We start from the raw sequence: 27,863 nt of genomic DNA, 5'->3' as shown, positions 1-27,863 counted from the left end.
TGCTTCACAACAAGCAACGTTGAGTCCTTTTTTCAGGGACTACACCCCAGGATGTTTGTTCTAAAACATGGGAGTTAAATCCTGGACTGTGAATCTTGAAAATGTTAACAGCCAGCTTCATGTATAAGCAAATTAAACTCAAGATCATAACAGCTTTTTCATAAAATGACATCAAAATCTCTCACAAATAGTCAAACCAATAATTATTATTACATTTATTCAGTGAAGACACTGAACTCCGATAAAACGAGTTTAGAAAAAGTCCTCACCAACACACAAAGACTGCCCCAATCCAACTTGTGTTGTCTGGTGAACCGCTTCGTAAGTCAGGGTGCCGGATCTAGACACGATACCTTAAAGAAGGAGAACTCAGAAATATTAGAGAGTGCTCATGTGACTTTCATACAGTAAAATAAATCACAAACACATGTATATAAAGAACCCATTCCACAATTTGTCCTCCAAACAAACACCACCATCAGGTCATGGAATAAGGAGAAAAGCCCTAAATTATAGCAGGGAGGTTTTAAAAGTTAGAAAAAGAAAGGATTTTATTAGTTAGGGTTTTTTAATGTATAAAACATTTAATTTATTGGTTTTTTTGATGCATCACCAGTGTATTACAACTGAGCCACTAGTTTTGTAGCCTTTTCTTGACACTGCTGAGAAATCAACTGTTTCTTCAGAGGTTCAATGGAAAGGCTTTTTGAGAAGTTTGCAAGTTCCTTCTGTGTATCTACAAGAGTTTGATTCACTCTTTTAACTTTTTAATCATTCACAATGTTTATCTTCTTAAGATTAGTGATAACTGGTTTCACTTTATTTTTGAACCCTGAAGTTTTTTTGGCTGGCCACGTGGAATACATTCCTGGACTTCTGCCCTTTTAGTCTGTTCCTGGTGGTTGTCCTTCATCGGGCCTCCAAGACCCTTGTGTGGCTTCTAAAGTTCCAGATGATGCCATCTGCATGCACGAGATTCAGCTAGTTAGGGTTGTTTTATGACTACAAAAGCAGTTAAGAGATACCTGAAGTCTTCCACAAAAAATGACCTTCTGGTGCAGACAAAGTAAAATGGAACAATAAATCTATATAAAGGTCCACATGGAAAAAAAGAAGGCATAAATTTCAAGTATTCGGGTTCAGTTCAGTTGCTCAGTCGTGTCTGACTCTTCGCGACCCCATGAATCGCAGCATGCCAGGCCTCCCTGTCCATCACCAACTCCCGGAGTTTACTCAGACTCATGTCCATCAAGTCGGTGATGCCATCCAGCCATCTCATCCTCTGTTGTCCCCTTCTCCTCCTGCCCCCAATCCCTCCCAGCATCAGGGTCTTTTCCAATGAGTCAAATCTTTGCATGAGGTGGCCAAAGTATTTAAAGTATTAACCTTTGGTTAATAACCCTGGTTTCAGAAAACACATTCATAGTTAGGCTTCCTGTCTCCTGACCAAACAGATTCCTCAAGTCAGAACCCTGCTTTCCTACATTGATCAGTAGAGACCACCAATGTTGTTGGAGATTCTGCAGTGATTCTGCAGTGATTATCTTTTCTGTTGACTTGTAACTTCCAGGTTACTTCCAGGTTACTTGTAACTTGTAACTTAGTAAATGAGACTGTTTTCCCCACCCCCGAGTTCCCCATATGGAGCACAGTTCAGGCACAAAAGGAATTCAGTAAATGTGTACCAAATAGGTCAAAACTGAAAATTGATGGAGTACAATCACCCTCTTAAAATCTAACTGGTGATAGTTTTAAGACCAATCACTAGCTGGACCCTATCTCACGACAAATGACAACCAATAACACCATATCCCACGTGTGTCACTCATCAGTTTTTCCCTACTCTCAAGAGCTTCCTGTCTATAACCTCTCTCTCCAACACAGTCCTTCCTTTATGAGACCTTTCATAAATGAGAAGGGTAGGTAGGTAACACCTATGTACATTTGGTGCATTTAGCTTTTAAATCAAAGACAATAAGTAACTTAGTTGTATTTCTTTGTATGTAATTACCTAGTCTCCTTTACATTCCTACTTGATTCTTATGATAGAATCATGTTCCTGTTAATGCAACACCCTCGATTACTGGGAAGCACAACTATGTTATCTATTCTAGCCTTTTGATGATCAATATAATAATCAGTGAATAGCAGTACTAGGATTTTACCATTCTTTTAAGGGGATTTCATCTAAAATGAAAGTGATATATAATTTATATACACATAAAAATGACATATAATTTATATAAATGCAAAGTACACACATTTAAGGTAATGAAAGGAATGTTTTTAGGGTAGATTACTCCTGCCATCCTTGAAGTATATATATAGTAAAAGAGACCATCACTTAAAAATATCTACCATAGGGATACTTCTGCTTCCAAAAAGCAGAGGTATTTTCCTATATTCTTCCTGCTAAATACAAGTAAAAGTCCTGGACACTACATATAAAACAAATACAAGAAATCTCTGAAAGTTAGATAGAAGGTAGAGTCCTAGAGACCTTGAGACTCGAGTAGAACAATGAAGTGTTTCTGAGTTTCCTTTTGCCTCATGTGTCCCAGATACAAAGATAAAGAAGCCCGCATCCTAGAAACACACAAAGGCACAGAAATCCCCACCCAAACAGCAGCTTTCTTTAGCAAAAGAACCAAGGACAGTCTAGCAAAACAGAAAACTTTCAGACAATAACCACTCCATACCAACTATGCACTACAGAAAAAACTGTGGCTCTCCCTCTACTCACATAAGCAAAGGCCAAAAAAGAAACCTAGACTTTACATTTACAAGGCTGAAATGAGGCACCCTGGCAGCACGCCCACCAGCATGTACAGAACCAGACTTTCATCTACACAAACTGGTACTGAGTCCCGCCCCACCCCCACGGTGCCAGTGGGAACCAGGTGAGAAGCATGGATGTCCATCCTCATCTGGCAGCAGTGAGGCCTCTCCATTTCCTGGGATCAGGAAAGGGCTAGTGGAAAATCAGGGCTTTTACTACTGCCCAGCAATAACAACTCCATCCTCACTAGCGTCAGGGGAGACCAAGTAAGGAGCTGGAACTGTTATCCCCAGTGAGTAGAAGCCCACTCACTCGGGCTATAGAAGCAAGAAGGGAACTTGGACTTCTACCTCCACCTGGCAGGAACAAGGTACCTCCCCCACATTCCCTGCTGAAGCAGTGTGAATTAAGTCAGCTAAAACAGAAGGTTCACATAAAACCCAGACCTCATAATACAATAGCCCACACTTTCAGGTTTCAACCAAAGATCATCTGACCTACCAAAAATCAGGAAGATCTCAAACTGAATTAAAAAAAAAAAAAAATCAATAGATGCTAATCACAAGATGAGTGGATGTTAGAATTATCTGACAAGAAATTTGAAGAAGTCATGATAAAAACACTTTCAATAATTATGAACATGCTTGAAATAAATTAAAAAAATAGAAGCTTTATCAAAGAAATATGAAGGAAGCCTCACTTTAAAAAAAAGAAAGAAAAAGAAGATATAGAGGGACCAAATGGAAATTTTAGAACTGAAAAATACTATAACCAAAGCTAAAAGCTCAGTGGATGAGTTAAATAGCATAATGGAGAGTAGAGAGGAAAAAAATCAAAAATCAGTGAAATGAAAGATAAAACAATGGAAATTACCCCACCTGAATGGCAGAGAGAACAAACTAGGAAGAAACAATGAGCAGAACCTCAGGGACCTATGGAACTGTAACAAAAGATTGAATATTCCTGTATCACAGTCCTGGAAGGAGAGAAAAAAGAACATGGGGCTGAAACAGTGCTTGAAGAAATAATGTTTTACCAAATTCAAAATTTCATGAAACTTAAATCTACATGTGAGAAAGTGAGCAAACTAAAAACAGGATAAATCCAAAGAAATTCACACCAAAACTTCTAATATACTTCAGAAAATCAAAGACTCCCTCCTCAAAAAAAAAAAAAAATCTTGAAAGCAGCAAGTGAAAAATAACACCTTCCTATACATGAAAAAACAACTCAAATGATATCAGTTTTCTCATCAGAACCCATGGAATCAAGAAATGGGTCAACATTTTTTAACTGCTAAAAGAACTGTCAACCCTAAATCCTATACCCAGTGATGTTAGTCTTTATGAATGAAGGGGAAATAAAAACATTTTCAAATGAGGGGAAAGTAAAGAATTTGTTGCCAACAGTTCCATCATAAAAGAATGGCTAATAAAATACAATCAAATTTACAATGGTTTTCAATAAAAAGAAATACCTAGTGTAAATCTAACAAAACACACAGTGGACTTTTATGTTAAAAACTATACAATGCTCATGAAAGAAATCAGAGGCAATCTTAGTAAATGAAGATATACTGCATTCATGGACTGGAATATTCAACAAAGTAAACACCTGAGATTGACATACAGATTTAACACAATTTACATAAAAATCCCGACAATAATTTCTGTAGATAGAAAAGATTACCTTGAAATTATATGAAAAAGTAAACTAGAAAAGGCTAAAATAATTTTTAGAAGAGTAAAGTTCAAAAAAGCAATCCATCCAATTTTAAGAGTTATTATTTCAACATAGTATTAAAGTTGTGCGGTACTGATGAAACCCAGAAATAGATCAACACAAATAAGATGTTTACTGACAAAAATATAAAAGCAATTCAATGAAAGAAAGATGATCTTTTTAATAAATGGTGCTGAAGCAACTAAAAACAAATAGACAAAAGGAATTTTGATCTAAATCTCACACCTAGAAAAATTATTTGAATTGGACTATGGGACTTAAGCGTAAAACTACAAAACATTCAGGAATTCACTGGCAGTCCAGTGGTTAGGACTCTGCAGTCTCATTGCTGAGGGCCTGGGTAAAATCCCTAGTCTGGGAACTATTAATAAAATCCCACAAGCTGCTGTGCAGCACAGGCAAGCAAATAAAAATACATAAAACTATAAAACTTTCAGGAAAAAATAGGTACTTAAGGCTAAGCAAAGAGTTATTAGACTTGAGGTCAAAAGCATACTTCACAAAAGAAAAAAGTCAGTTAAGTAAGATTTCATCAAAATGAAAAAACTTTTGCTCTCCAAAAGATCCTGTTAAAAGCATGAAAACACAAGCTACAGATTGGGACAAAATATTTGCAAGCCACATATCCAACAAAGTACTAGAATCTAGAATATAGAAAGAACTCTCAAAACTCAACAGTAACCAATTAGACCAGGGGCAAAAAAACACAAAGAAACATTTCACTGAAGAAGATACAGTGAAGTGGCTCAGTCTTGCCTGCCTCTTTGCAGCCCCATGGACTGTAGCCTACCAGGTTCCTCTGTCCACAGGATTTTCCAGGCAAGAATATTGGAGTGGGTTGCCATTTCCTTCTCCAGATCTTCCTGACCAGGGATTGAACCTGGGTCTCCTGTATTGTAGGCAGACACTTTACCGTCTGAGCCACCAGGGAAGAAGATATACAGGTGACAAACAAATACCCGAGAAAATGTTCAATACCGTTAGCCATTAGGGGAATGTACACTAAAACCACCATGAGGTATCACTGAACACTTATCAGAATGCCTAATATAAAAACAGTGACTATAAATGCTGGCATGGATGCAGAAAAACTGGATCACGGGTATACTGGTGATGGAAAGGTAAAACAGTATAGCCATGATAGGTAATAATTTGGCAGTTTCTTAAATAACACACAACTGTTATCCAACCCAGCAATTGCACTCCTGGGCATTTATCCCAAAGAAATGAAGATTTTTTTGTGTTATATAAACAATTGTACACAAATGTTTATAACAGACTTACTTTTAATAGCCTCAAACTGGAAACAATCCCAGCATCTTTCAACACGCGATTGGTTCAACAAACATTTGTACCCTAGAATACTACTCAGTCATAAAAAGCAATGAACTACTGATGCAATAATCTGAATGAATCTCCAGAGAATTATACCGAGTGTAAATAGCCAATCTCCAAAGGCTACATACTATATGCTCTCATTTATATAGCATTCCTGAAATTTAAAAAATTTAGAAAAAAAAAAGAGGATTATTAGTTTCCAAGGATTAAAAAGGGAGTAGGAGTAGGAAGTGGATATAGCTATAAAACGTTAAGATGAGGGACTCCTGTAGTGATGGAAAAATTCCCCATGTCTGTCATAATGTCAATATACTAATTGTGACATGGCTTTATCGTTTTGCAAGACGTTATCATTGGGGGACAGTGAATAAAGGGTACACAGAGATCTGTCTGTATGATGATTACATATGAATTTATAATTATCTAAATATAAAAAGTTTAATTAAAGTAAAAATTTTTTAAAGATGTAGGAGTCCAGTATGTCACATGAGGTTGAGAGTAAAAATTCTAACATAAATACAAAAATACTGCATCATTAAATATCAATTTGGAATCTAATCACTTTCTACAATTATACTCAATTAGCTTTAGCTGTTATACAATTTTAGTTATCATTAACATAAACTAGAAAGCCACTATACTATTGCACTGCTATTATATTACATGATGTCCCAATCAGAAATACCCAAGGGACTGAAAATTCCTTCCTTTTCCTAAACGCTTAGCTTAAGGACTGGAAGTTAATGAGGCTTCTAAGAATAATAGTACTGGTATCAAAATAGGAAAAGTTAGTACAAAAAAAAGTTATCTTTTCTCTATTACCTCCTTGAAAATCTTGTAGTGTCATGTATTTCTTTCAGGTGAAAGTTTTTTTAAAGTCCTTTAAGTTAAAGGCAGTCTCCCAGAGGACTTCTTCATCAATGTGTTATGGCCATCTTGAGGACCAAGGTCTAAAGAACTTTCCTAAACTTCTCTTAGTTGTTTTTGAGGTTTATGGGCCCCTCAGAAAGCAGGATAGTGATCAGAAAGGCAACTCAGCACAGGGCCCATACAGCCTAAGTACAGAGTGACTGGAACATTCATACATTGATAGTGGGAGTTTAGAACACAGTCACTTTACAGATCTATTTGGTAACTTCTTAAAGAGTTGAACATACTTTGACCCTATGACTTAGCAATTCTACCTGTAGGCATTGTACCCAAAAGAAAGGAAAATGTACCCACAAAAAGGCCTGTACACAAAAGTTTACTTAAACCTTATTCATGACTCAAACCTGGAAATAACAGAAATGTTCATCAATGGGAGAATGGACAAACAAATTGTGATATAATCACTCAATAAAATATTACTAAGTGCTAAAATTATAGATACATGCAAATACATGGAAGAATCCATAGTGTGCTTGAGAAGGAAAAGAATCTTTTCAAAAAACCCGAAAATATCTTGATTCTGTAGAATTAGTATTCCTCAAACATTAATTCAGGACACAGAATCAATTCACTATAAAACTTTCAAGGTAAACTCTCTTAAAATTGAATGAATTAAAATGAATTGGATTTGTACCATCAAATCTCTTTGTGAGTTTTGAGCATAGGGGCAAGAAATTTTGTTCTTTAATCTATAAGAAATACATACTCACCGACTCTTCCTTTCTTGTGAATATGGCCAGGCATGATGCCAATTTTGCATTCTCCAGGCTAAAGGAAAGTAATTGACAGTATCAGAAAAGTGAAAAAAAATTTTTAACTCCAAGATCATACACACAAATATACCTGGACTGACTCACAGTTAGTTAGCCTTCAGAGGCTAAATCGGGCTTGCTTCGTTTTGTACACTCACATTGATGACTCCAGGGCAGTTCGGCCCGACCAGCCTGGTCTTTCCCTGGCGCAGCAGTTTGTGCTTGACCCGCACCATGTCCTGCTGCGGGATACCTTCAGTGATGCACACGACCAGGGGCACTTCCGCCTCGATAGCTTCATCGATGGCAGCAGCAGCAAAGGGAGGAGGGACATAAATGACAGATGCTGTTGCCCCAGTCTGTTCTTTGGCCTGAAACATTAATACAAAGCACTTTACTATGGGTTCAGTCAAACACTTTGTAAAACAAACTCAATACCATGGTTTTAATGATACCACGGGATCAGGAAAGGACATCACCAGGAGACACTCGATGTCTTCATTCTTCCCATTAACTAGTTCACTCTGCTGTCAGCAAACAGCAAAGTTAAGTGTGGCCTCCTCTCTGCCCCAATGGGACACCCCTCGAAAATGGAAGGTTCTGTGACCTCCCCTTCCTTCAGGTGATGTGACAGCCTGTCAGCACACATGAAAGCACTGACTGGCGTTTAGGTCCCCTCATTCCTGGGCCACATTTATTTCTGTTCTTCTGCAAGGCACTTATTCAGTACAAAAGGCCCTGTATCTCCTCAGGAGAAAAGGACTAGTGAGCCCCAAACCTTGGAACTCAGCTCTCAAACATGTTTTTAAAAATATTATCAAACCATGGAACTTCTATGGTGGTTAAGAATCTGCCTTCCAATGCAGGGGACTCGGGTTCAATCCCTGGTCAGAGAACTAAGATCACACATGCCACGGGGCTAGAACTAAGCCCATGTGCTACACCTCTGGGCCCATGCACCAAAACCACGGAGTCCGCAGGCTGCGACTAAGACCCAATGCAGCCAAAACAGATAAAATTTTTTAAATTAAAAAAATAAAAATAGATCAAAGAATAAATATTATCAAGAGGAAGCAAAATGAAGTGGTTTTATTCCCAGCTGCCAATTTTTACTCTAAGGCATGCTGACTAGAAATAAACTAAAATACACATGCATAAATAGCCACAGAACAAGAATCGGTCATATAAGGTTAAGAGTCTACGCTACCTCACCCCTCACAATGCAAGGCACTCAAAGACCACCAATGTGACCACTGTTCTCTCTGTGATCTTCTATATATTTTGTACATGTATCAATACAGATGTAGCCTTCCACCTACTTGCACATGTGGCCGTGACTCTTCTCCTATAACGGAAGCTCCTTGAAGACAGAGACGGTCAGTGTCTCTGACTCTCCAAGAGAGGCAGCACCTATTCTGTGAGAGGCCCTGAGAAAGACTATGTAACCCTGCCTGCTTACTACCCCATCTACAAATCAAGATGTAGAGGCCAAGAAATATTAAATAACTTGCATGAGGTCACAGAGCTCGGAAGTGGCAAAGCCAAGAGTCAAACCTAAGTATATCTGATTCCACACTGTCAGTTCTTTTCAGCTACAGCAGGCTACCTCCCTATAAATGTCAAAATGTAGCTTAATTAAGATATAAATCAAAACATTTTAGAAGGCTGTGCCATGAGATTTTAAATGGATACAAATACCAAGTTACAGAACGTACAGGTACAGCTGGAAGGGGCAGAAGTAAAAGACAGTGTCTTTGAGAATCATCCCAAACTGACTGCCCATGTTCCCAGAGGCCGAGGAGCTTTCTCTACCACATCCCTAATAAAGAGAGGCATCTTAACAGTGACAGATGAACAAGTCAAAGGATGCCGACTTGCTAAGGGTTAAAAATACTTGAAAGCAATGTTTTAAAAACTATGTTCAAGATGATAACAGGGAAGTGGGGACCAAAGGAAAAAACTAGGTTGGAACCAACAGAAATGACATCATAGATGTGCAGGTATTTTATGGAAAATATATCCCATGGGTTCCTACCTCTTAAGGATACAAAGACTTTCAGAAGGTGGACTATGACCACAGGGTCTGTGTCCGCAAGTAATACTACATCAAAGGTAACCATTCCACTCACTCAGAAATCTCTTTGTAAGAGCAGAACAGGTGAGAAATAAACAGCATCTGTCAAAGAACTTACATTATCTTCCAAAAGCCATATTTATTTGTATCAAAATGAATAATAAATAAACTGCTAGGAACAAAAACTTTTTTTTTAAAGGAAAGCAAAAAAAAGGCTCATGACAAAAGTCAAATTTAACTAGGAAGTTTTAAAAAATGCAAAGCAAAACTTTAAATGATTATTCTATAGAATTTATGAATTTTTTACTCTCTAAAATATGATACACTCAAAACACACATACACATATATAAATATCCTATTTTCAAGTTTCAAGTAAAATTCCAAATTTGAATATTTGTTTTATCCTTTATCTTAATTTACATTAAAAATTCAAATTACCTCAATTTGAAGTTAGTATTCCAAAAAGAGAGTAAATCTATAAATTTGTACTTTAAAAAAAATGAAAGTCTTTAAAACATGCCTTAAAAGTATATTTAAGAAGAAGGGGAGTGCTACATTTTTATTTTTTAACCTCAATACATCAATCCAACGTACTAAGTTTATTTCTTTGATTTTTTTAAAAATTAAATAGCCAAGAATATATACTATGGCTTCTTTCATAATACTATTATTTTTGTATATATTCACGTAAGTGTAGAAAGAGAATGAAAGAGTATACACTGAGCTGAAATAAGTTCTCTATGAAAGCAAAATCCAAGAAGTGGAAAACACCATATAAAACTTAACTGTACATACCTTCATATCATCTGACTTTGTGCCATAAGCACGTATTAGCCTTGTAACAAAGAAACTTTAGCTTAATGTCATTCTAAAAGTATTGAGAAATCAGCAAGCTGAGGAAGAGACCAGGCCTCTATGAGTTGCCCGTTGGACTCTATTCCACACAGAACACCACCCACTACTTACTTACTCTGAGCCAGGTTAAGTCTGCCACTGATCAGCTGTGAGACTATGTACAGGACCCTCAACCTCTGTAACTGCCATACCCTTGTCTTTAAAATAGGGATGATAACAGCCCCTACCTGGGGGCTTGTGGTGAGGCTTGAATGAGGCCCTGAAGATGAAGCACCTGGCACAGTGCCTGGCAAAGCTCCCACTGACACTGAGCGATGGGGTCGAGCATGGATGCTGACATGCGCACTTCTAACAGCCCAGAAGAAATGGTAAGGAAAGAAAAATAAGCCAAACAGAAGTCAAGCCACGGCACTTCTTCCCTGAAGAACAGATGTACGCCTATAAGCAAAAGTGACCCAGGCTGCGGAGAGGACATCCTGAGCCTACGTGACTAAAGTGAACCCACTCGTTTTTACCACGGTTCAAACTTCTCTAGGTTGCTGGAATTTTAGAAGGCAAGTGACTCTTCCAAAAGGGGCACAGTTAAGATCTTGAGCCAAGGTGTGCTAACTCTTCCCTTGGTTTTTTCTTCTTGCCAAACTCAGGTACCATTAATTACCTCCTTCACAGTGTTAAAGACTGGTAAGCCCAGGTGTGTCTTGCCTCCTTTCCCTGGAGTCGTTCCTCCAACTAGTTTGGTGCCATATTCCAGTGCCTGCTGGCTGTGAAAGGTGCCCTGAGAAGGAAAAGCACAAGACTAGTGAGAAAGGCTGGCTGGGGAGCTGAAAGGCAATCTTCAGCAACTTGGAAAAGAAAAACAAATATGTCAAGTATCTGCTGTTTGTTGTTGTTCAGTCAGTTGCTAGGTCGTGTCCAGCTCTTTTGCAACCCCATGGACTATAGCACACCAGGCTCCTCTGTCCATGGAATTTCCCAGGCAAGAATACGTATCATCCCCTTCTCCAGGATCTTCACAATCCAGGGATCGAACCCGCGTCTCCTTCATTGGAAAGATTCTTTACCACTGAGCCACAGGGTAGGAAGAGCCATAATTCCAAGCATCCTCATCAACTTTCTGAACACAGCTTTCAACCTTGAAGCAAAACAGATCTCTGCAGAGCCAAAATCACTGTTTTCATAGAAGGTCTCTTTTCACTCTGTTTTCAAATTTAGCTGGTGATCAGAAACTCCCTGGTGTTGATCTGAAAAGAACACCTCCTTCTCACTGCTCCTCAACCCCTGATGTCCTCACATCCCCCTTCTACTCAGCACTCCATAAAGGCAGTGATTTCTATCTACTTTGTTCACTGAGAAATGGCACCCAAAGCAGTTACATATAGTAGGCACTCAGTAAATAGTTGTTGAAAATCAAATGGATCTACGCGGTCATTCTATGAGGACCAAAAAATGCTGAGTCAACTACTCAAGTTCTGTTAAAAGCATAAAAATTGGGGCTTTAAGAGGGACTTCAGAAATTTTCTGATTTCAAAGTCTTCATTCTTCAAAACAGGAAACCTAATCCCAAGCACATTAACTGACTTATCCAGTCGATGATGGAGTTTTGTAAAGGACCACAGGGCAGTGATCTCGTTAAAGCAGTACCATTCAAAGTGTTATCTGTAGACTCTTATGGGTGTGCAGTGAGGTAAATGCAAAAAGAGGGGGAAAAAATGACAAAAAAGGAGAAAGAAAAAAAACAAGAAAAATCTAATAAAAAATTAAGTGAAAATGTCTGCAAATTTTTATAGCAATATGACATTGCTATGACTTACTGTATTTTGCAAAAAGTACTGCTCTGCAATAGAGTATAAATAAAAACACACACCCAAACTGGTCCTTCACTCCAGACAGTTAAAGAAGCACTGTGCTAGACTACTACACTGCTAAATAAATTTAAATGGTCACACTTTTTAGTCCTAATGTAGTGCTGAACAGGGGTGACATTTCCTATTAATGTCCTTGTTTCCATTAGTTTTCTCTTTATTACCATCCAGTGTATGGTTAAAATAAGAATAGTTTTAGTCGCTCATAACAGCCAATACAAGAAATATCACCCCTTGGGAGAACGGCATTGTTGGAATCTGCTCTGAAATACAAATATTCCTCATTCATATGTGCAACAATGTGCACAGTGGAAAAAAAAAGAACTAATGAGACAAAATTTACATTTTCTATGGAGATAAACTCTAAATTTCAGACTTCATCATTCTCTAGAAGCAGAAACTTAACCAACAAATAGACAACTAAGGTTCTCAGTGAATGAGAAACAATGAATTTGCCAGTAACTAAGACACTGAAACAAACCTTGGATTTCAATATTTAGGTAAATCATCATCTAATTTAAGAAGCAGAGACAGTTACAAACAGTGCTTACAGCACAGACAATGGTTCTTTAAAAAAGGGCAAATGTTAAAATGTCATGTTCTCTGTTTAGTCACTCAGCCATGTCGGACTCTTTGCAACTTGCAACACCATGGACTGCAGCCCCCTAGGCTCCTCCGTCCATGGGGATTCTCCCGGCAAGAATACTGGAGATGGTTGCCATGCCCTCCTCCAGGTAAAATGTCAAAGGGTCATATAAAGCTTAGCAAATAGAAAAACAACATTCTATATAATAAATTTATGTGTGGAATTTGGGTTAATCAAACATTTAATTATATGCCAATAAAATTAATACATATCCCCAAAGGGACTGAATATGATTTTAATTGGCAGAAGAATGATAAACTGTACTTCATGAGCATGAAGCATTAACTTTCTTTAGAAGGTATGTATGTGGAAGTGGTATTCATAAAATACATGGCTCTCAGAATAAGTGAACCAATTTATCTATGAACAAAATTTCAAGGTTTTGGGTGTTTCTTTATTTGTTGGCAGTGGCTATTTTTTAAAAATAGTAGAAGAATGGGAGAAAAAGAAGAACGGTCCACTGCAATTCACAGTTCTGTGCCCAGAAAAGTCAAAAAGCAGAATGACATTTCACATGAAACAACTTCTAATCAAAATTCATTTTTCAAAAAAAGAGAAATAAGTTTAAAGCAATTCTTAAGTACTTAAAAAAAAAAGTTATAGAAGTTTGGATATTTGAGTATCCTCCTCTAGATCAGGAGTTGGTAAAGTGTGGCCTGAGGGATCTGGCCAGCCACTGGTTTCGTGAATTAAGTTTCACTGGCATACAACCATGTCCACTCACTGACATATTATCTGTGGCTGCTTTTGCTGTTCCAATGCTATGGAGTAGTTGTAACAAAGACTGCATGGCCTACTAAGCCTAAAATGTTTACAATCTGGTCTTTACAGAATAAACTTGCCAATGCTAGATCACCAAAATATTGCAGAATGAATATATAGTTCTTTTAATCACAGAAAAATCATTAACTTTAAATTACACAAAAATCATTCATCACTTTTATTCTGCCATGTGTCCCTTGATAACCAAGGAAGAGACACTCTGGGTTAAGGTTAGGGATTATCTTCTAATAAATTTGGTAGCATTCCTTTTTAAAAAAAAATCTGTGCATCTACTAGAGTAGAACTATCAATGTGTACAAATGTTTTAAAAGGCAACTTGGTAGCAGCTGCTAAAATTTTAAATATTCAGGACCTCTGACACCCAATTTTACTTTCAGGAACTTATTTAACAGACATATATGTATGACATATATTATATACTGTGTAATACATTTTCAATATATATATACACATATACCCAGAGAAAGAGAGCACATCCTATAGAATAAACTTTGTAGAACGCCTATTATGTAAGGGTTTTGTATGAGTAAGAAAAGTATCTAGAAGGATACATGTTAACTTGTTATCAGAAAGACTTCCAGGGGAGTAGAATGGTAGGAAGGAGGGAAAGGAGAGTCTTAGGTCGCACTTTAATGTGGAATCACATCACAGATATATTTAAACTTATGCAAATTCTATGATGTATGCAGAGGATAGGGAGGCAGCAAGGCCTAAACACAAGCCATCTACCTTGTTGTTGCTATTCAGTTGCTAAGTCATGTCTGACTCTTTGTGACCCATGGACACACGTGGCTTCCCTGTCTGCCACTATCTCCCGGAGTTTGCTCAAGTTCATGTCTATCTACCTTACTGAGTGCTTAATTAAAGAAACAGTGACCTGTTCCAATGTTGGAGAAAAATCAGTTGTGTTGTACTTGCTGAAAGAAAACATGTGGGTTTCCAACAAAATACTATACTCCTAGGGAGGGATTTTCGAGGTAACAGATACAATTTTTACCTGACTATAGCACCTAATCCCCTTCTGAGATACAACCCCACTGCTGTAGTACACCCCTTTCTGCTACAAACATGTATTATGACTTTTGTGATATTAAAAGAAAACCCAAAAAACGGACAATACTTCAATGTTTCTATATCTCTAATATACATTTAAAAAACCAAAAATCTTGATATACATACCTGCTTACCAGTGAAACCCTGGCAAATAATCTTCGTATTTCTATCAACATAGAGATGCTTCCGGGAAGCTGTATAAGAGCAATGCCGAATTCCATTCTGTTGCACTGAAAAGTAAAGAAAATATGACACATTACAATTTTTTCCAAACTTTTGGACTACGGACTTAACCTAGTGACAAAAAAAAAAATCTTCTAAAGAGGAAGCTATCACATGATGGCAGCAGCTTTCAATGTCACTTTTTAAATAAGACATATTAAATATAAAAATTGATTAAAGAAACAAAAAAGAGACACTGTTTTTCAGAATCCCCTTTCTACTGAGAAGCCCAATCTTGTAACTTTTTCTCAATGAAGAAAGGAGAGGTTAAGTTTATAATTTTTATTCCTCAGAAAGAAATCTGGTGCTCAGATAAATAGCTCAAATTAAAAATGAGGTATCACTCTAATACTCTTTACTAAACAGCCATATGCTTTCCCTATTTGACCCACCATTTTTAAGCCCAACATCTCTAAACAAAAGATGAGCTAACAGGCCAGCTTTGTCAGAACTACTAAGAACTACTCTGCAACTCATTCCCTGGTAATAATATTAACATTAATGTTAAGTCATAGAATAAGGGTTTCCCTTGTGGATCAGCTGGTAAAGAAACCACCTGCAATGCAGGAGACTTGGGTTCGATCCCTGGATTGGGAAGAACCCTGGAGAAGGGAAAGGCTACCCACTCCAGTATCCTGGCCTGGAGAATTCCATGGACTATGCAAAGAGTCAGACACGACTGAGAGACTTTCACTTCCATAGAATAAAATGTGTCTAAAACATAATCCAAAAATTACTTAAATTTGGTCTCTTCTGATATAAGATTCAAGACTTCACATCTAAAAGAAATTGGGAAAATAAAATAAATAGGAAAGGGAGATGAGGGAGAAACATGTAAAAAACACCTGAGCTATTTTCACCTGAGTTAATTACACCTCAGTGAAACTGAGAAACTTAAGTAGCTCCCAGAGCCAGCTCCCTGTATTTCAAAAATCAGTAGGAAGCAGAGCACAGACGAATTAAAAATTGTGGGCTATCTTCTAAATCCCCATCGGAGCCCCAAAATTCTGTTTCCGTGGTCCACCTTGGCCCTTTTGAATTGCTAGCACCTACCACTGAGGTAGCCCATGAAAGTCAGGTCTAGAAAAGGACATCTATCTCATCATACATTTGTCCAGAGTCCACTCACCGCTTTTTGTCCTGAATCACAGCTCATATCCTCCTAAGCCCTCAGACCTCAGATTGCACAACTGATCTGCTTATGGCCCTTTGAGCACCCCTTGATTCATCTTAAGTGACCTCACATATAGCCTACCAGGCTCCTCTGTCCGAGGGATTTCCCAGGCAAGAATATTGGAGTGGGTTACCATGCCCTCCTCCAGAGGATCTTCCTGACCCAGGGATCAAACCTGTGTCTCCTGCATCGGCAGGCAGATTCTTTACCACTGAGCCAACTGGGAAGCCCATACTGATCTCAGCTTCCAACAACTGAATTCTGGAGTCCCCTGTATCTTGAGGGAAGAGAGAGGCCTGGAATTCGCCCTGACCAACCCGGAGAGAAGTATTCTGTGTGCACACAGATGAGCTGCATTCTTGGACTAGACTAGGGGCCCCAAGGGAGTGCTGAGGGTCAGTCCTGGCCCAGTGAGCATAGCTAAGCACCTGAACCCGGGACAGTAAACAGGAACTGTGGCCTGAGAGCCCACCCTTACCAGTGCTTGCCCTTGGTTCTCCCAGCTGGAGACGCAGAACCACAGAACTTGTAGAAGAGCTTTCCTCCCCTCTGCTATGCCTGGCAGAACTTGCCCAACAGTCCCTCCCACTCCTGGAATATTCAACACACAGCCCATCTGTCAGGAGTTTTCAGTGAGGAAAAGTACAAGATCTGATTCCAAGAGCAAATAAGATGAGGGTATCTGGAGCACACACTTGCTTTCTGAAGGTACAGTTTTGTCCTCCACAAGTACTCTTACACTCCACCTTAACAAAGGCAGTTCACTTCCCCTTCCATGAGGCAGGAGTGGCCCTGTCACCCTGAGAAAGGACAGGTCAGCCTACATTTGTAAAGCACGGCTTCAATATCAGTACAACTCCGATCATTACCCTCTCCTACTTTTTCTTCTACTCCAAATCTCTAAGATCAGCTTTATGGAGCCCAAGAATTCACATAACCAGTGCTTATAAAAACTACATCTGCGAGTGTGATGAACAGCAGCTCACCTCCCAGATAACCTTGGAGCCCTTTAGTATTGCTCAGCCTATGTGATGACCCTACCATTCTACAGCATCTAGAGAAGTGGATCTTGGGAGATCTATCATGTACATGTGGGTACATGAACTCTCCCCTTCCACTGTATGAGCTGATACTAAGGCTTCAGGTAAGCTGGAACCAACAGACTATCGTCACCTTTGAGCCAACCCCAAAATACATGTTCAAAGATAAGGAAATGAAATTCTGACCACAATCTGCCTCAACAAGAAACCTGTACAATGCCAGACAAGGTATCACTCATACTGAAATGAGGAAGCGAGAATAATCAAGCATTTATGAAACTCAAAGGAAAACCTTGTGTTGCCCAACAAGCCATGATGTTCCATAATCATTAAAAATGCCTTTTTAATTTGAGAAAACAGAAGACGAACCTGCCCCCTTCGCTGGCCCTTTACACCAGTCGCACTTACCCAACTGCCACAGTTGTGAGGAGGACCCCAGACTTCCACCACCCCAAGCCACCATGACACAGGTAAAGACAGGCGGCTCTATTTAAGGCAGAATCATAATAAAATCAATGATAAATCTTACCACTGGTGACATCAGAGAATCAAGGAAATTCTTCTGCTTTTGCCATTTGTTTGCATTCAGAGGGACATAATGCAAAATATACTTATATTCCTAGTAAATCTCACCAAATTTTAAGTTGCATATGCCATTTTCCTTGGAGAAGGAAACCTGGAGAACTCATTCCAGTATTCTTACCTGGGAAATCCCATGGACAGATGATCCTGGCAGGCTACAGTCCATGGGATCGCAGAGTCAGACATGACTTAGGGACTGAACAACAATGTCATTTTCCTAATTCTTCCCCACCATAGACAATCCAAGCTCAGAATCACAAGCTGCAGACTCCCCAAGGAAAGCAGTTTCTCCTTTTCCTCACCACTACTATACCTCTTCACCTTTCCTCCCAACAATTCCACAGCTCTCTAATTTGGACTGGTGGAGAATGCAAGCTACTAGCTGCTAGAAACATTAAACCTGTCAGACTGGTCATTTTCTTTCCCTACTTGATTTCTTCTCCATCCAAATTCTCAATCAAATGTCCTAAGTAATGACAATTTAAAAAAAAAAAAAAAGCTTATTCTATTTCTGCTGTCTTCAATGGTCTGTCCATTGCTTCAAGAGGCCTAATCATATTTTGGTTTTAAATACAAACCTGATCTCTATAATAGAGTACCCTATTTCCTAAAAATAAATCTAGAACATGGGGCATACTTTAGTCAAACTATCTGACAAGTATTTCTCACCTTTTGACGAGTCAATGTACTCATTCTCCTGAGAATTTCACATGCATTGATTCATGTAAGTTCACATTTAAATAAAATGTTATGTGGTGAGGAATCTGAATTTTCACATGACATTTGTGACTTGTGAATACAATGGGGTGTTTGGAGGGGATCTGAGATTAAGAAGAATGGAAACGAAATACTTTCATGTGGTGTCTAATGATAAGCACCACACCTGCAGGCTAAAGGGTGCACACATTTTGTTACTTTCTTTACTGCATTATTTCTAAGCAAAATTATTCCTGGCTACATTTCTTGTGGGGCTTCCCGGGTAGCACAGTGGTAGAGAATCCACCTGCCAATGCAGGAGAACTAGGAGATGTGGGTTCAAATTCTGAGTCAGGAAGAGCCCCTGGAGTACGAAATGGCAAGCCACTCCAGTATTCCTGCCTGGACAACTCCACTGACAGAGGATCCTGACAGGCTACAATCCCTGGATCGCAAAGAGTCGGACACGACTGAGTCAGACCCGACCGAGTGACTGAGCACACGCACAAGTTCCTTTCAGTATCGTCTAAATATCTTCAGAACTTCTAACTATAAATTCCATGAGTATAAGGACCATGTCTTGTACCTGGCATCTCCCATGGCATATGGTACAGGGCTGTACAAAGCACATGTACAGGGAATGTTTGAATTTCAGGACAAGAGATGGGATCTATGAAAAGAAACACATATAGAACTAAATGTCAAAAGTTCCATCTCTTTTTGTGTGAACTAGAAAAATGTCAATCCATTATCAGGAAAAGAGGGGGTAAAATCCTATATCTATTTTTGTACATGCAAAGATCATTGGTTTCCCAATAGTTTGTATAAAAAATCCAGTCCTAAATACTACTGCTGCTGCTGCTACTAAGTCGCTTCAGTCTTGTCCGACTCTGTGCGACCCCAGAGACGGCAGCCCACCAGGCTCCCCTGTCCCTGGGATTCTCCAGGCAAGAACACTGGAGTGGGTTGCCATTTCCTTCTCCAAAATACTACTAGCAGTCCTCAATGCCGTTACAATCTAGTACAAATTCCATGCTAACCAGTTTTGTTTTGTTTTTAACAAATGAAGTCCAGGAAGCAGTAATGTAATACAAATTGACTATTCCACTACAGGAAAAAAGAGAAAACCTAAAGCAAAACAGCACAGGCAGAGTTAAAGGCAATGACCCACCAGGAGAGTGGTTTCATAACATGTGACAGGCAAGGAGGAAGATCATAGCAACCTGAGCAACCCAGGGGCCAACAGGAAGGAGGGGACGAAAGCCCAATAGAAAAATGGACAAAGGCCATAAACAAGAAACACAACTGGTGACAGACAAATCATAAATCAGCCTATGAGAAGACAATGACTCAACTAATGTTATGGAAGTGAGTATTTTTAATTAAACATTAGGGCAGCAGGAAGGCCTAAAGTCGGCCACCAGGCAGAATTTCCCAGTGGTGGAGGCCTTGGGACATCTCCAGGGAATGTGGTGGAGTCACCTTCTCTCCAGGTTCTCAGAAATGGGCCAACCTAACCTTGGGACTGCCTCTCAAAGCAGCTGAAAGCACAGCCAGGAATCAGACAGGCTTGGGCTTGAATTTATGGCCTGCCGCTCACCAACTCGGTGACCTGAGGCAGGTCTTTTGATCTCCCCTGGCCTCAGTCTTCCCTTCTGTAAGTGGAACAACAGCTGCTCACGAGGCTGTGATGCTGATGGGAGATGACGCCTATAAACTGGGTGGTGAAGTGCCTGGTCCTCCCTAAACTGGGTTCACATCCTACATGAGCACAAAGGCCAATCATTTCCTAAAAAGAGAGAACATACAATTCATATTTTAAAATCAAGTAAGTCAGAAGGGTTTTACATTCTCATGTATAACCTATATATGCTTATATGTAAATATACTAATCCATGTCTACATAAAACATTCAGTAGGCAGACATGTACTAGTAAATTTTTACCATCTGAAATATTTTTAAAGATACAGCCATATTGTAAAAATGGGGATAATATTACACACCTCACAGGCAACATGAGAATTAGATGAGATAATAATATAGAGAGGACTTCCCTGGTGGCTCAGACGGTAAAGCGTCTGTCTACAATGCGGGAAACCTGGGTTCAATCCCTGGGTCAGGAAGATTCCCTGGAGAAGGAAATGGCAACCCACTCCAATATTCTTGCCTAGAAAATCCCATGGACAGAGAAGCCTGGTGCAGGCTACTGTCCATGGGGTCGCAAAGAGTCGGACATGACTGAGTGACTTCACTATCTTTACTTTTCTAATATAGAGAGCATGCAGCCTAATAACTAGGGTAAAGAAAATGTGATTTCACTACTGGCTATTTATTACTGACAGAAAATGAAAAGACCAGACTGCTTTGAGATACTCATTGTGCCACGCTCTCTCCCAGATACTAGAGATTCAGGGGTAACAAGATAGACTGAGGCCCTCATGAAGTTTCCTGAGATATAAACATTAAACAAAGAAACACAAAACCCCAACAGTGCCAACTGTAATAAAGGCTATGAACGAAAGAGACTAAGTAATCTGAAAAAAATGTGTATCAGCCAGCCACATGCAAATCCTCTCCCCACCAGAATGACCACACCATCCACAAGATGGCTGTGGTGTGGATGCAAGTGTGGCCAAAAGCAGCTGCCCACATGGGACTAAGACCATGGATGGTGCTATGTGACCAGTACTGTGCTCCTACCCAGTAGCCTATTCATGAAAATATTCCCACTCCAACTGCTCTCTCAAACTATGCTCTTGTTGCTTGCTCACTTATTCAGGTATGTATTCCTGATTTTAACAAATGTATACTTACTAATCATATGTATTATGCATCTATAATATGCAGACTACTGGGGTCCCGACCTATAGGGCCTTAAAGTATAGCAGAGTAGCTCAGCAGCCACTTATTTCTAAACCCCAATCTACTATTCAGATGTGAAATTATATATTCATTTAGTATTTACTTACAGATGAAGTATAATGGGCTCTAAGTACTATATTTCATCAAATCTAAAACACTACCAATTTTAAGAAGTGCTATTAAGAACTAACGTGAAGAAAATGCTGTCAATTTACTGTAAGATACCATCAATTATAAGACATCCCAATTTTAGGAATGTTATTAATATATTAAAAAATGCGGGTTTATGACAACAAAATGCCTGCCTTCCCCTATATTTGGAGAAATTATTTTAATATCCTCAACTAAGTTTTATGGAAAAACAAGTTTAAGGTCAGATAATCAAGTCACCTTCTCATGGCTACATTGATACATTTAGATCAAGGCCATATTGTATTTCTGAAATAAAGATCTGGTTCTTAGATGCAATAACAACAGGTACTAGTTACCAGAAACAGCACTGTTGAGGGTCCCCTTTTCCAAACTACACTTCTAAATATCTTCCCAATTCCTGAAACAGGACTGTACAACTTGGCAAATACGTGGAAAAGGCAGATGACACCTCTAAGTAGAGTAGTAACCTTCTCAACAAACCAGTGAGGTTGCCAAAGAAAAAGAAAAATCAGAACTTCAAAAAAGGAGGCTCGGTGTATCACCCAGCATGCATGTACTAGAAAGGCTGCTGCAGAGTCAGAAGACCTGAGCTCTGGTACCCATTCTGATACTGGCGAGGAAACACTGGAGTTTATTTCCATATCTGCCAAATAAAGGAACGGGACCAGTTTGGCTGTACGGTTCACTTTTTGGCATCAAAACGCCTTACTTCTGAAGTTAAAAAATACTGGCTCTTGAATAGACATTTTTCCAAAGAATATATACAGATGGAAAACAGGTAACGTGAAGAGGTGTTCAACATCACTAATTGTCTGGGAAACACACAAATCAAAACCACAGTGAGATTTCACCTCACCCCTGTTACAGTGGCTATCACCAAAAAGACAAGAAATAATAAGTGTTGATGAGAATCTGGAAAAAGGGAACCCTTGTGTGCCTTTACTAGGAAGGTTATTGGTGCAGACACTATGGAAAACACAATTGAGGCTCCTCAAAATATTAAAAATAGAACTGTCATATGACCCAGCAATTCCACTTCTAAGTATTTACCTGAAGGAAACGAAAACCACTAAACTGAAAGGAAGCCCCATATTCACTGCAGTACTGTTTACAATTACCAAGATATAGAAACAACCTAAGTGTCCATCGACAGAAGAGTGGATAAAGAAAACGTGGTCTGTATGTTAATATGCACACAGACACACAGCATGTAATACTATTCAGCCTTAAAAAAGAAAATCTTGCCATTTGTGACAACACACATGAAACTGGGGGGCATTACACAAAGTAAAATAAGTCAGACAGAGAAAGACAAATACCAGATGATCTCATTACATGCGCAATCTTAAAGAAAAAAGCAGACACAAAACCTGAGCTAACAGACTGAGTAAACAGACTGGTGGTTGCCAGAGTTGGAAGGTGAAAGGGCAAGTGAGGAAAGGGGGTCAAAAGACACAAATTTCCACTTATAAAATAAGTCATGGCTATGTAATGTACAGCATGGTGACTACAGTTGATAATACTATATTGCACATTTGAAAGTAGCTGAAAAGTTCTCATCACAAGAAACAAAAATGGGAAATTATGCATGGTGATAGACACATATCACAGTAGACAGACATCACAATATATACAAATATCAAAACATTAGGTTGTACACCTAAAACTAACATAATGTTTCGTGTTGATTATACCATAATAAAGATAAAAAAATACTAGCTCTTGTTCCCTATTTACTTCTCAAAGACCCAACTTATAGGAACTACTGGCTTGTGTTTAAAACAATTTTGCACTACCTTATACTTCTTGAAAGCTTTCACTATTTCAATTTCAAAGGTGCTAATAAAATCCTTAAGCATTCTCATGAGAGAAATCCTTATTTTTCACTTTATTTTCTCTCCACACTTCAACTGAGTTCTTTTTTCTCTCCCTAAGGACTGTTCTTTTGGCTCAAGAATTTCTAAATATTCTAGGCTGCCCTCAACAGGTCTCTCAGCAGCATCGACAAGCGTTTGGAGTTTTTTCCTAACTCAAATCAACATTGCAACACTTATGACCTTCAGCACAAAGCGTGCATTAAAACTTAAGAGAATAAAGGGGACAAAACTCCACAGTAACTCTAGTTCTACTACTAACCTCAGAGCCTAAATAATTTGTGTCTGTCTTTAAACAAAAGTTTGCAAGGTGCTATTGTTGTGACTGTGATTTTTCTAGTAAGAGGAATGTGACAGGGCAAAAGATGTGGGAGATTCAGAGGTTCCTACCTCTGAAATAACAACCCTGTTGTTTGTAACCTCTCTAATATAAAAGATACCGTGGTTTAGATCTCAGACCTTTAGTGACAAGGTAATCACATGACTAGGATAATTCCAGGCCATGCCAGCAACAGGAAGCTAAACTAGATGACCTCTTAAGGCCTCAGGATCCTGAAGTCTAGGAATAAAGAATAAAGAAGCTCAAGTTCTGTGAGAACAGGATCGTTAAGTATCGCTAAGGGTGGATTCAAGCTCTTAATCTTTCAGACACTTTCTTCTTAAAGACTCTGCTCCTAAGATAGCAAACCTATCTGAGGCAAGGATTTTTCAGAAATTCAGAAAAGCAAGAAAGACATGGGTATAACTAATTCCTTTTTCCTTTCTGCCTAAAACACCCTTGATTATCCTTTAAATTATGTAATAAAAATCTCCAGAAAACTCTTCCAAAGAAACCCAACTTCTTCCTACTTGCCAAAGTTTGTCCTCAGGTGATCTGGTAGCTAAGTGTAGCAACAGAGTGTACAATCATTGTTGTATACTCTTAAAATGTAATTTTCTCAAGAAATGAATCATCTCATCCAATATTCAGTACCAGCAGCAGAACTAGCAGCAAAGCAGAAAAAAGGGAGATAGAAAAAATTAACTTTGGTTGAGTACCTATTTCATCCAAGGTGCTTTATATAAATTGTTCCCTTTATTCTGCATGGTGAATCCTGGACTTCATCATTTTTAGGATGCCCTTTTTTTTTTTTCCAATTTTTCTTTTTTTTACATTTCTTAAATCAGGATGAGACTGACAACTAATGGTGTGTCACAATTTTAATTAACAATCATTTCCCACTGTTAGTGGCAGACAAAACAGCAGTACATCTTACAAGTGTCTCAGATTGATTAAAATATGGTAATGATTTCATGGAATGTGAACAGAAATTGAGAAACAGATTTAGAAACACCCCCCAGAGTTATTACCTAGACTGTACAGAACCAGGCAGACTTCAAATTCTGATGTGGCTGATTCCAAAGTCTTTTCCTACACAACCTATCTAACAAACACAGAGACTTTGAACATAGCAAGAATTTTCAACAGTCAGCGTTATTAGCAACCTTGGGTGTTAAGTTTTCAGGAACTGAAGAATTCACACAGCCTGGTGAAGACACTACAAGTAAGTTGGTTAAGGTCCTAGCCAACCCTAAGCATGCAGTTTTCTGGGCTGTGCTGACTCTAAATACAGCCTCCTGCAGATTCACCTTACAATCTAAGGAAAGGACAATTTAAAACTATAGGACCGTCCTGTACAAGGCTCAGCTTGATCCTCCAATTTCCTACCGATTTCTTGCCCGTACTTCTCAACCCACTCACCCTCCCAGAGACTTCATCCTGGGCCACATCACTTCTCACTTTCCTAAAGAGCCTGTCCAGATGCCACCCCCATCCCCCATTCATCGCCGGAGGATCAAGGGCGTGCAAGAGCCAGACACCGCGTCTGCAGGGCTCCCAGACCCGAATCCTGGCTGAGTCGCTCTACTTCCCCACTCGCCAGCAGACCAACAGGTCCCCGCCCCACATATCGAGTAAAGCTTCCTCCGTCCCCGGGGGTCCCAAGCTTGGGCCCTCCCCCGAAATCCCGCCCCGGAGGGCCCAGCCGCGGCCTGGACCGCGGCGCCGGGCCAGGTGAGGCCGGGAACTCGCGGAGGCTCGGAGGACAGAGTCCCGGGCGGACTCACAGAGGAAGGCGCGGGACAGGAGGCGGGCGGCGGCGAGGCCGCTGCTGCCAGAGGCCATGGTCGCACCGGCACGGGCAGCGGCGAGGGCTGCGGTCATCCGCCAATGACACTCCCAGGCCCCCGGGGAAACTGGCGGGGGCCGAGGTGCAAGGAGGAAACGGGTGGCCAGAGCGTTCGCCGGTATGAATTTCCCTACACAGAGGCTTCTTCACGCAACATTGGTCCTCGCAGGTAGAGAAGAAAAAGTCTTCTTAACGGAAAAATGGCCAATAGCTTGGCTTTTCCCCGGAAACGTGGCTTTGGCCCGACAATAATTACAACTGGCAGCTCAGGGGACACCCCACCGATGCCGGTCGGCGCGGGGCATTGTGGGAAATGTAGTTCAATGGCCGCAGTTTGTGGGAAGTTTGGGTGGAGGCCTGCGGAAAGGGAAGCGAAAGAGAAAAGAGGGAGTCAAAGCCACCGGCACGGTGTCAAAAGGAGTGAGGAAACAGTGAAACGAGGTGCAAAGAGCAATGCAGAACCTTTCCAGGCCCTTTCAAGGCCAAGGTGCAGACTTCCTTCATTTCCCCATCTACCATATGGAGAGGGTGTTACCCTTGCGAGGACCATCGTTACCAAAGGGAACGATGAATCTGAACTCGTGCAGTGAAGACGACGATGTGACGAGAAAGACCAAACGCTACCTTCCTGGCACCTAACTTCTTGGAATATGAAGCTTTTGGTTAAACAGGCTATTATGAAGCCTATAGAGTGCCTCTCCTGGAGATCCCGGAGGACTGAAGTGAAAGATCAAATGAGTGTTAGTCATTCAGTCGAACTAAGTGACTCAGCCGTGTTCGACTCTTTAGGACCCCATGGACTGTAGCCCGCCCGGCTCCCCAACCCATGGGATTCTCCAGGCAAGAATACTGGCATTTCCTTCTCCAGCGGATCTTCCCGACCCAGGGATCAAACCCGGGTCTCCGGCGTTGTGGGCAGATTCTTTAGGAGCCATTCAGTTCAGTTCAGTCGCTCAGTCGTGTCCGACTCTTTGTGACCCCATGAATTGCAGCACGCCAGGCTTCCCTGTCCATCACCAACTCCCAGAATTTACTCAAACTCATGTCCATCGAGTAGGTGATGCCATCCAGCCATCTCATCCTCTGTCGTCCCCTTCTCCTGCCCCCAATCCCTCCTAGCATCAGAGTCTTTTCCAATGAGTCAACTCTTCGCATGAGGTGGCCAAAGTATTGAAGTTTCAGCTTTAGTATCAGTCCTTACAATGAACACCCGGGACCGGTCTCCTTTAGGATGGACTGGTTGGATCTCCCTGCAGTACAAGGAACTCTCAAAACTCTCAAGAGTCTTCTCCAACACCACAGCTCAAAAGCATCAATTCTTCGACGCTCAGCTTTCTTCACAGTCCAACTCACATCCATACATGACCACTGGAAAAACCATAGCCTTGACTAGATGGACTTTTGTTGGCAAAGTAATGTCTCTGCTTTTGAATATGCTGTCTAGGTTGGTCATAACTTTTCTTCCAAGGAGTAAGCATCTTTTAATTTCATGGCTGCATCACCATCTGCAGTGATTTTGGAGCCCAAAAAATAAAGTCTGTCACTGTTTCCACTGTTTCCCCATCTATTTCCCATGAAGTGATGGGACCAGATGCCATGATCTTCGTTTTCTGAATGTTGAGCTTTAAGCCAACTTTTCACTCTCCTCTTTTACTTTCATCAAGAGGCTTTTTAGTTCCTCTTCACTTTCTGCAATAAGGGTAGTGTCATCTGCATATCTGAGGTTATTGATATTTCTCCCAGCAGTCTTGATGCCAGTTTGTGCTTCCTCCAGCCCAGCATTTCCCATGATGTACTCTACATATAAGTTAAATAAGCAGGGTGACAATATACAGCCTTAACGTACTCCTTTTCCTATTTGGAACCAGTCTGTTGTTCCATGTCCACTTCTAACTCTTGCTTCCTAACCTGCATTCATGTTTTCAAGAGGCAGGTCACATGGTCTGGTTTTCCCATCTCTTTCAGAATTTTCCACAGTTTATTGTGATCCACACAAAGGCTTTGGCATAGTCAATAAAGCAGAAATAGATGTTTTTTTTCTGGAACTCTCTTGCTTTTTCCATGATCCAGTGGATGTTGGCAACTTAATCTCTGGTTCCTCTGCCTTTTCTAAATCCAGCTTGAACATCTGGAAGTTCACAGTTCATGTATTACTGAAGCCTGGCTTGGAGAATTTTGAGCATTACTTTACTAGCATGTGAGATGAGTGCAACTGTGCGGTAGTTTGAGCATTCTTTAGCATTGCCTTTCTTGGGATCTGAGCCATTAGGGAAGC

The 27,863-nt window shown here is 40.0% G+C and overlaps 1 protein-coding gene across 1 annotated transcript in view; it reads right to left on the bottom strand.

Annotated features, from left to right (window-relative positions):
- SUCLG1 (succinate-CoA ligase GDP/ADP-forming subunit alpha) overlaps positions 1 to 25,718 on the bottom strand; it is a 35,657-nt gene extending 9,939 nt beyond the window's left edge. Inside the window, exons 1-6 of the mRNA XM_040224337.1 lie at positions 25,527 to 25,718; positions 14,943 to 15,046; positions 11,131 to 11,247; positions 7,701 to 7,913; positions 7,501 to 7,558; positions 270 to 353 (exon numbers count right to left, since the gene is read on the bottom strand). Of these exons, the coding sequence (XP_040080271.1) occupies positions 270 to 353; positions 7,501 to 7,558; positions 7,701 to 7,913; positions 11,131 to 11,247; positions 14,943 to 15,046; positions 25,527 to 25,623 (673 nt within the window). The 5' untranslated portion in view covers positions 25,624 to 25,718. The remainder of the gene's footprint in view (positions 1 to 269; positions 354 to 7,500; positions 7,559 to 7,700; positions 7,914 to 11,130; positions 11,248 to 14,942; positions 15,047 to 25,526) is intronic.
- Between the last annotated feature and the right edge of the window lie 2,145 nt (positions 25,719 to 27,863).

Source organism: Oryx dammah, unplaced genomic scaffold, assembly GCF_014754425.2.
Source record: "Oryx dammah isolate SB20612 unplaced genomic scaffold, SCBI_Odam_1.1 HiC_scaffold_25, whole genome shotgun sequence".
In the NCBI taxonomy this organism is placed as follows: Eukaryota; Metazoa; Chordata; class Mammalia; order Artiodactyla; family Bovidae; genus Oryx; species Oryx dammah.
The sequence above is the reverse complement of the archived record's forward strand: the minus strand, read 5'-3'. Positions and strand labels throughout refer to the sequence as shown.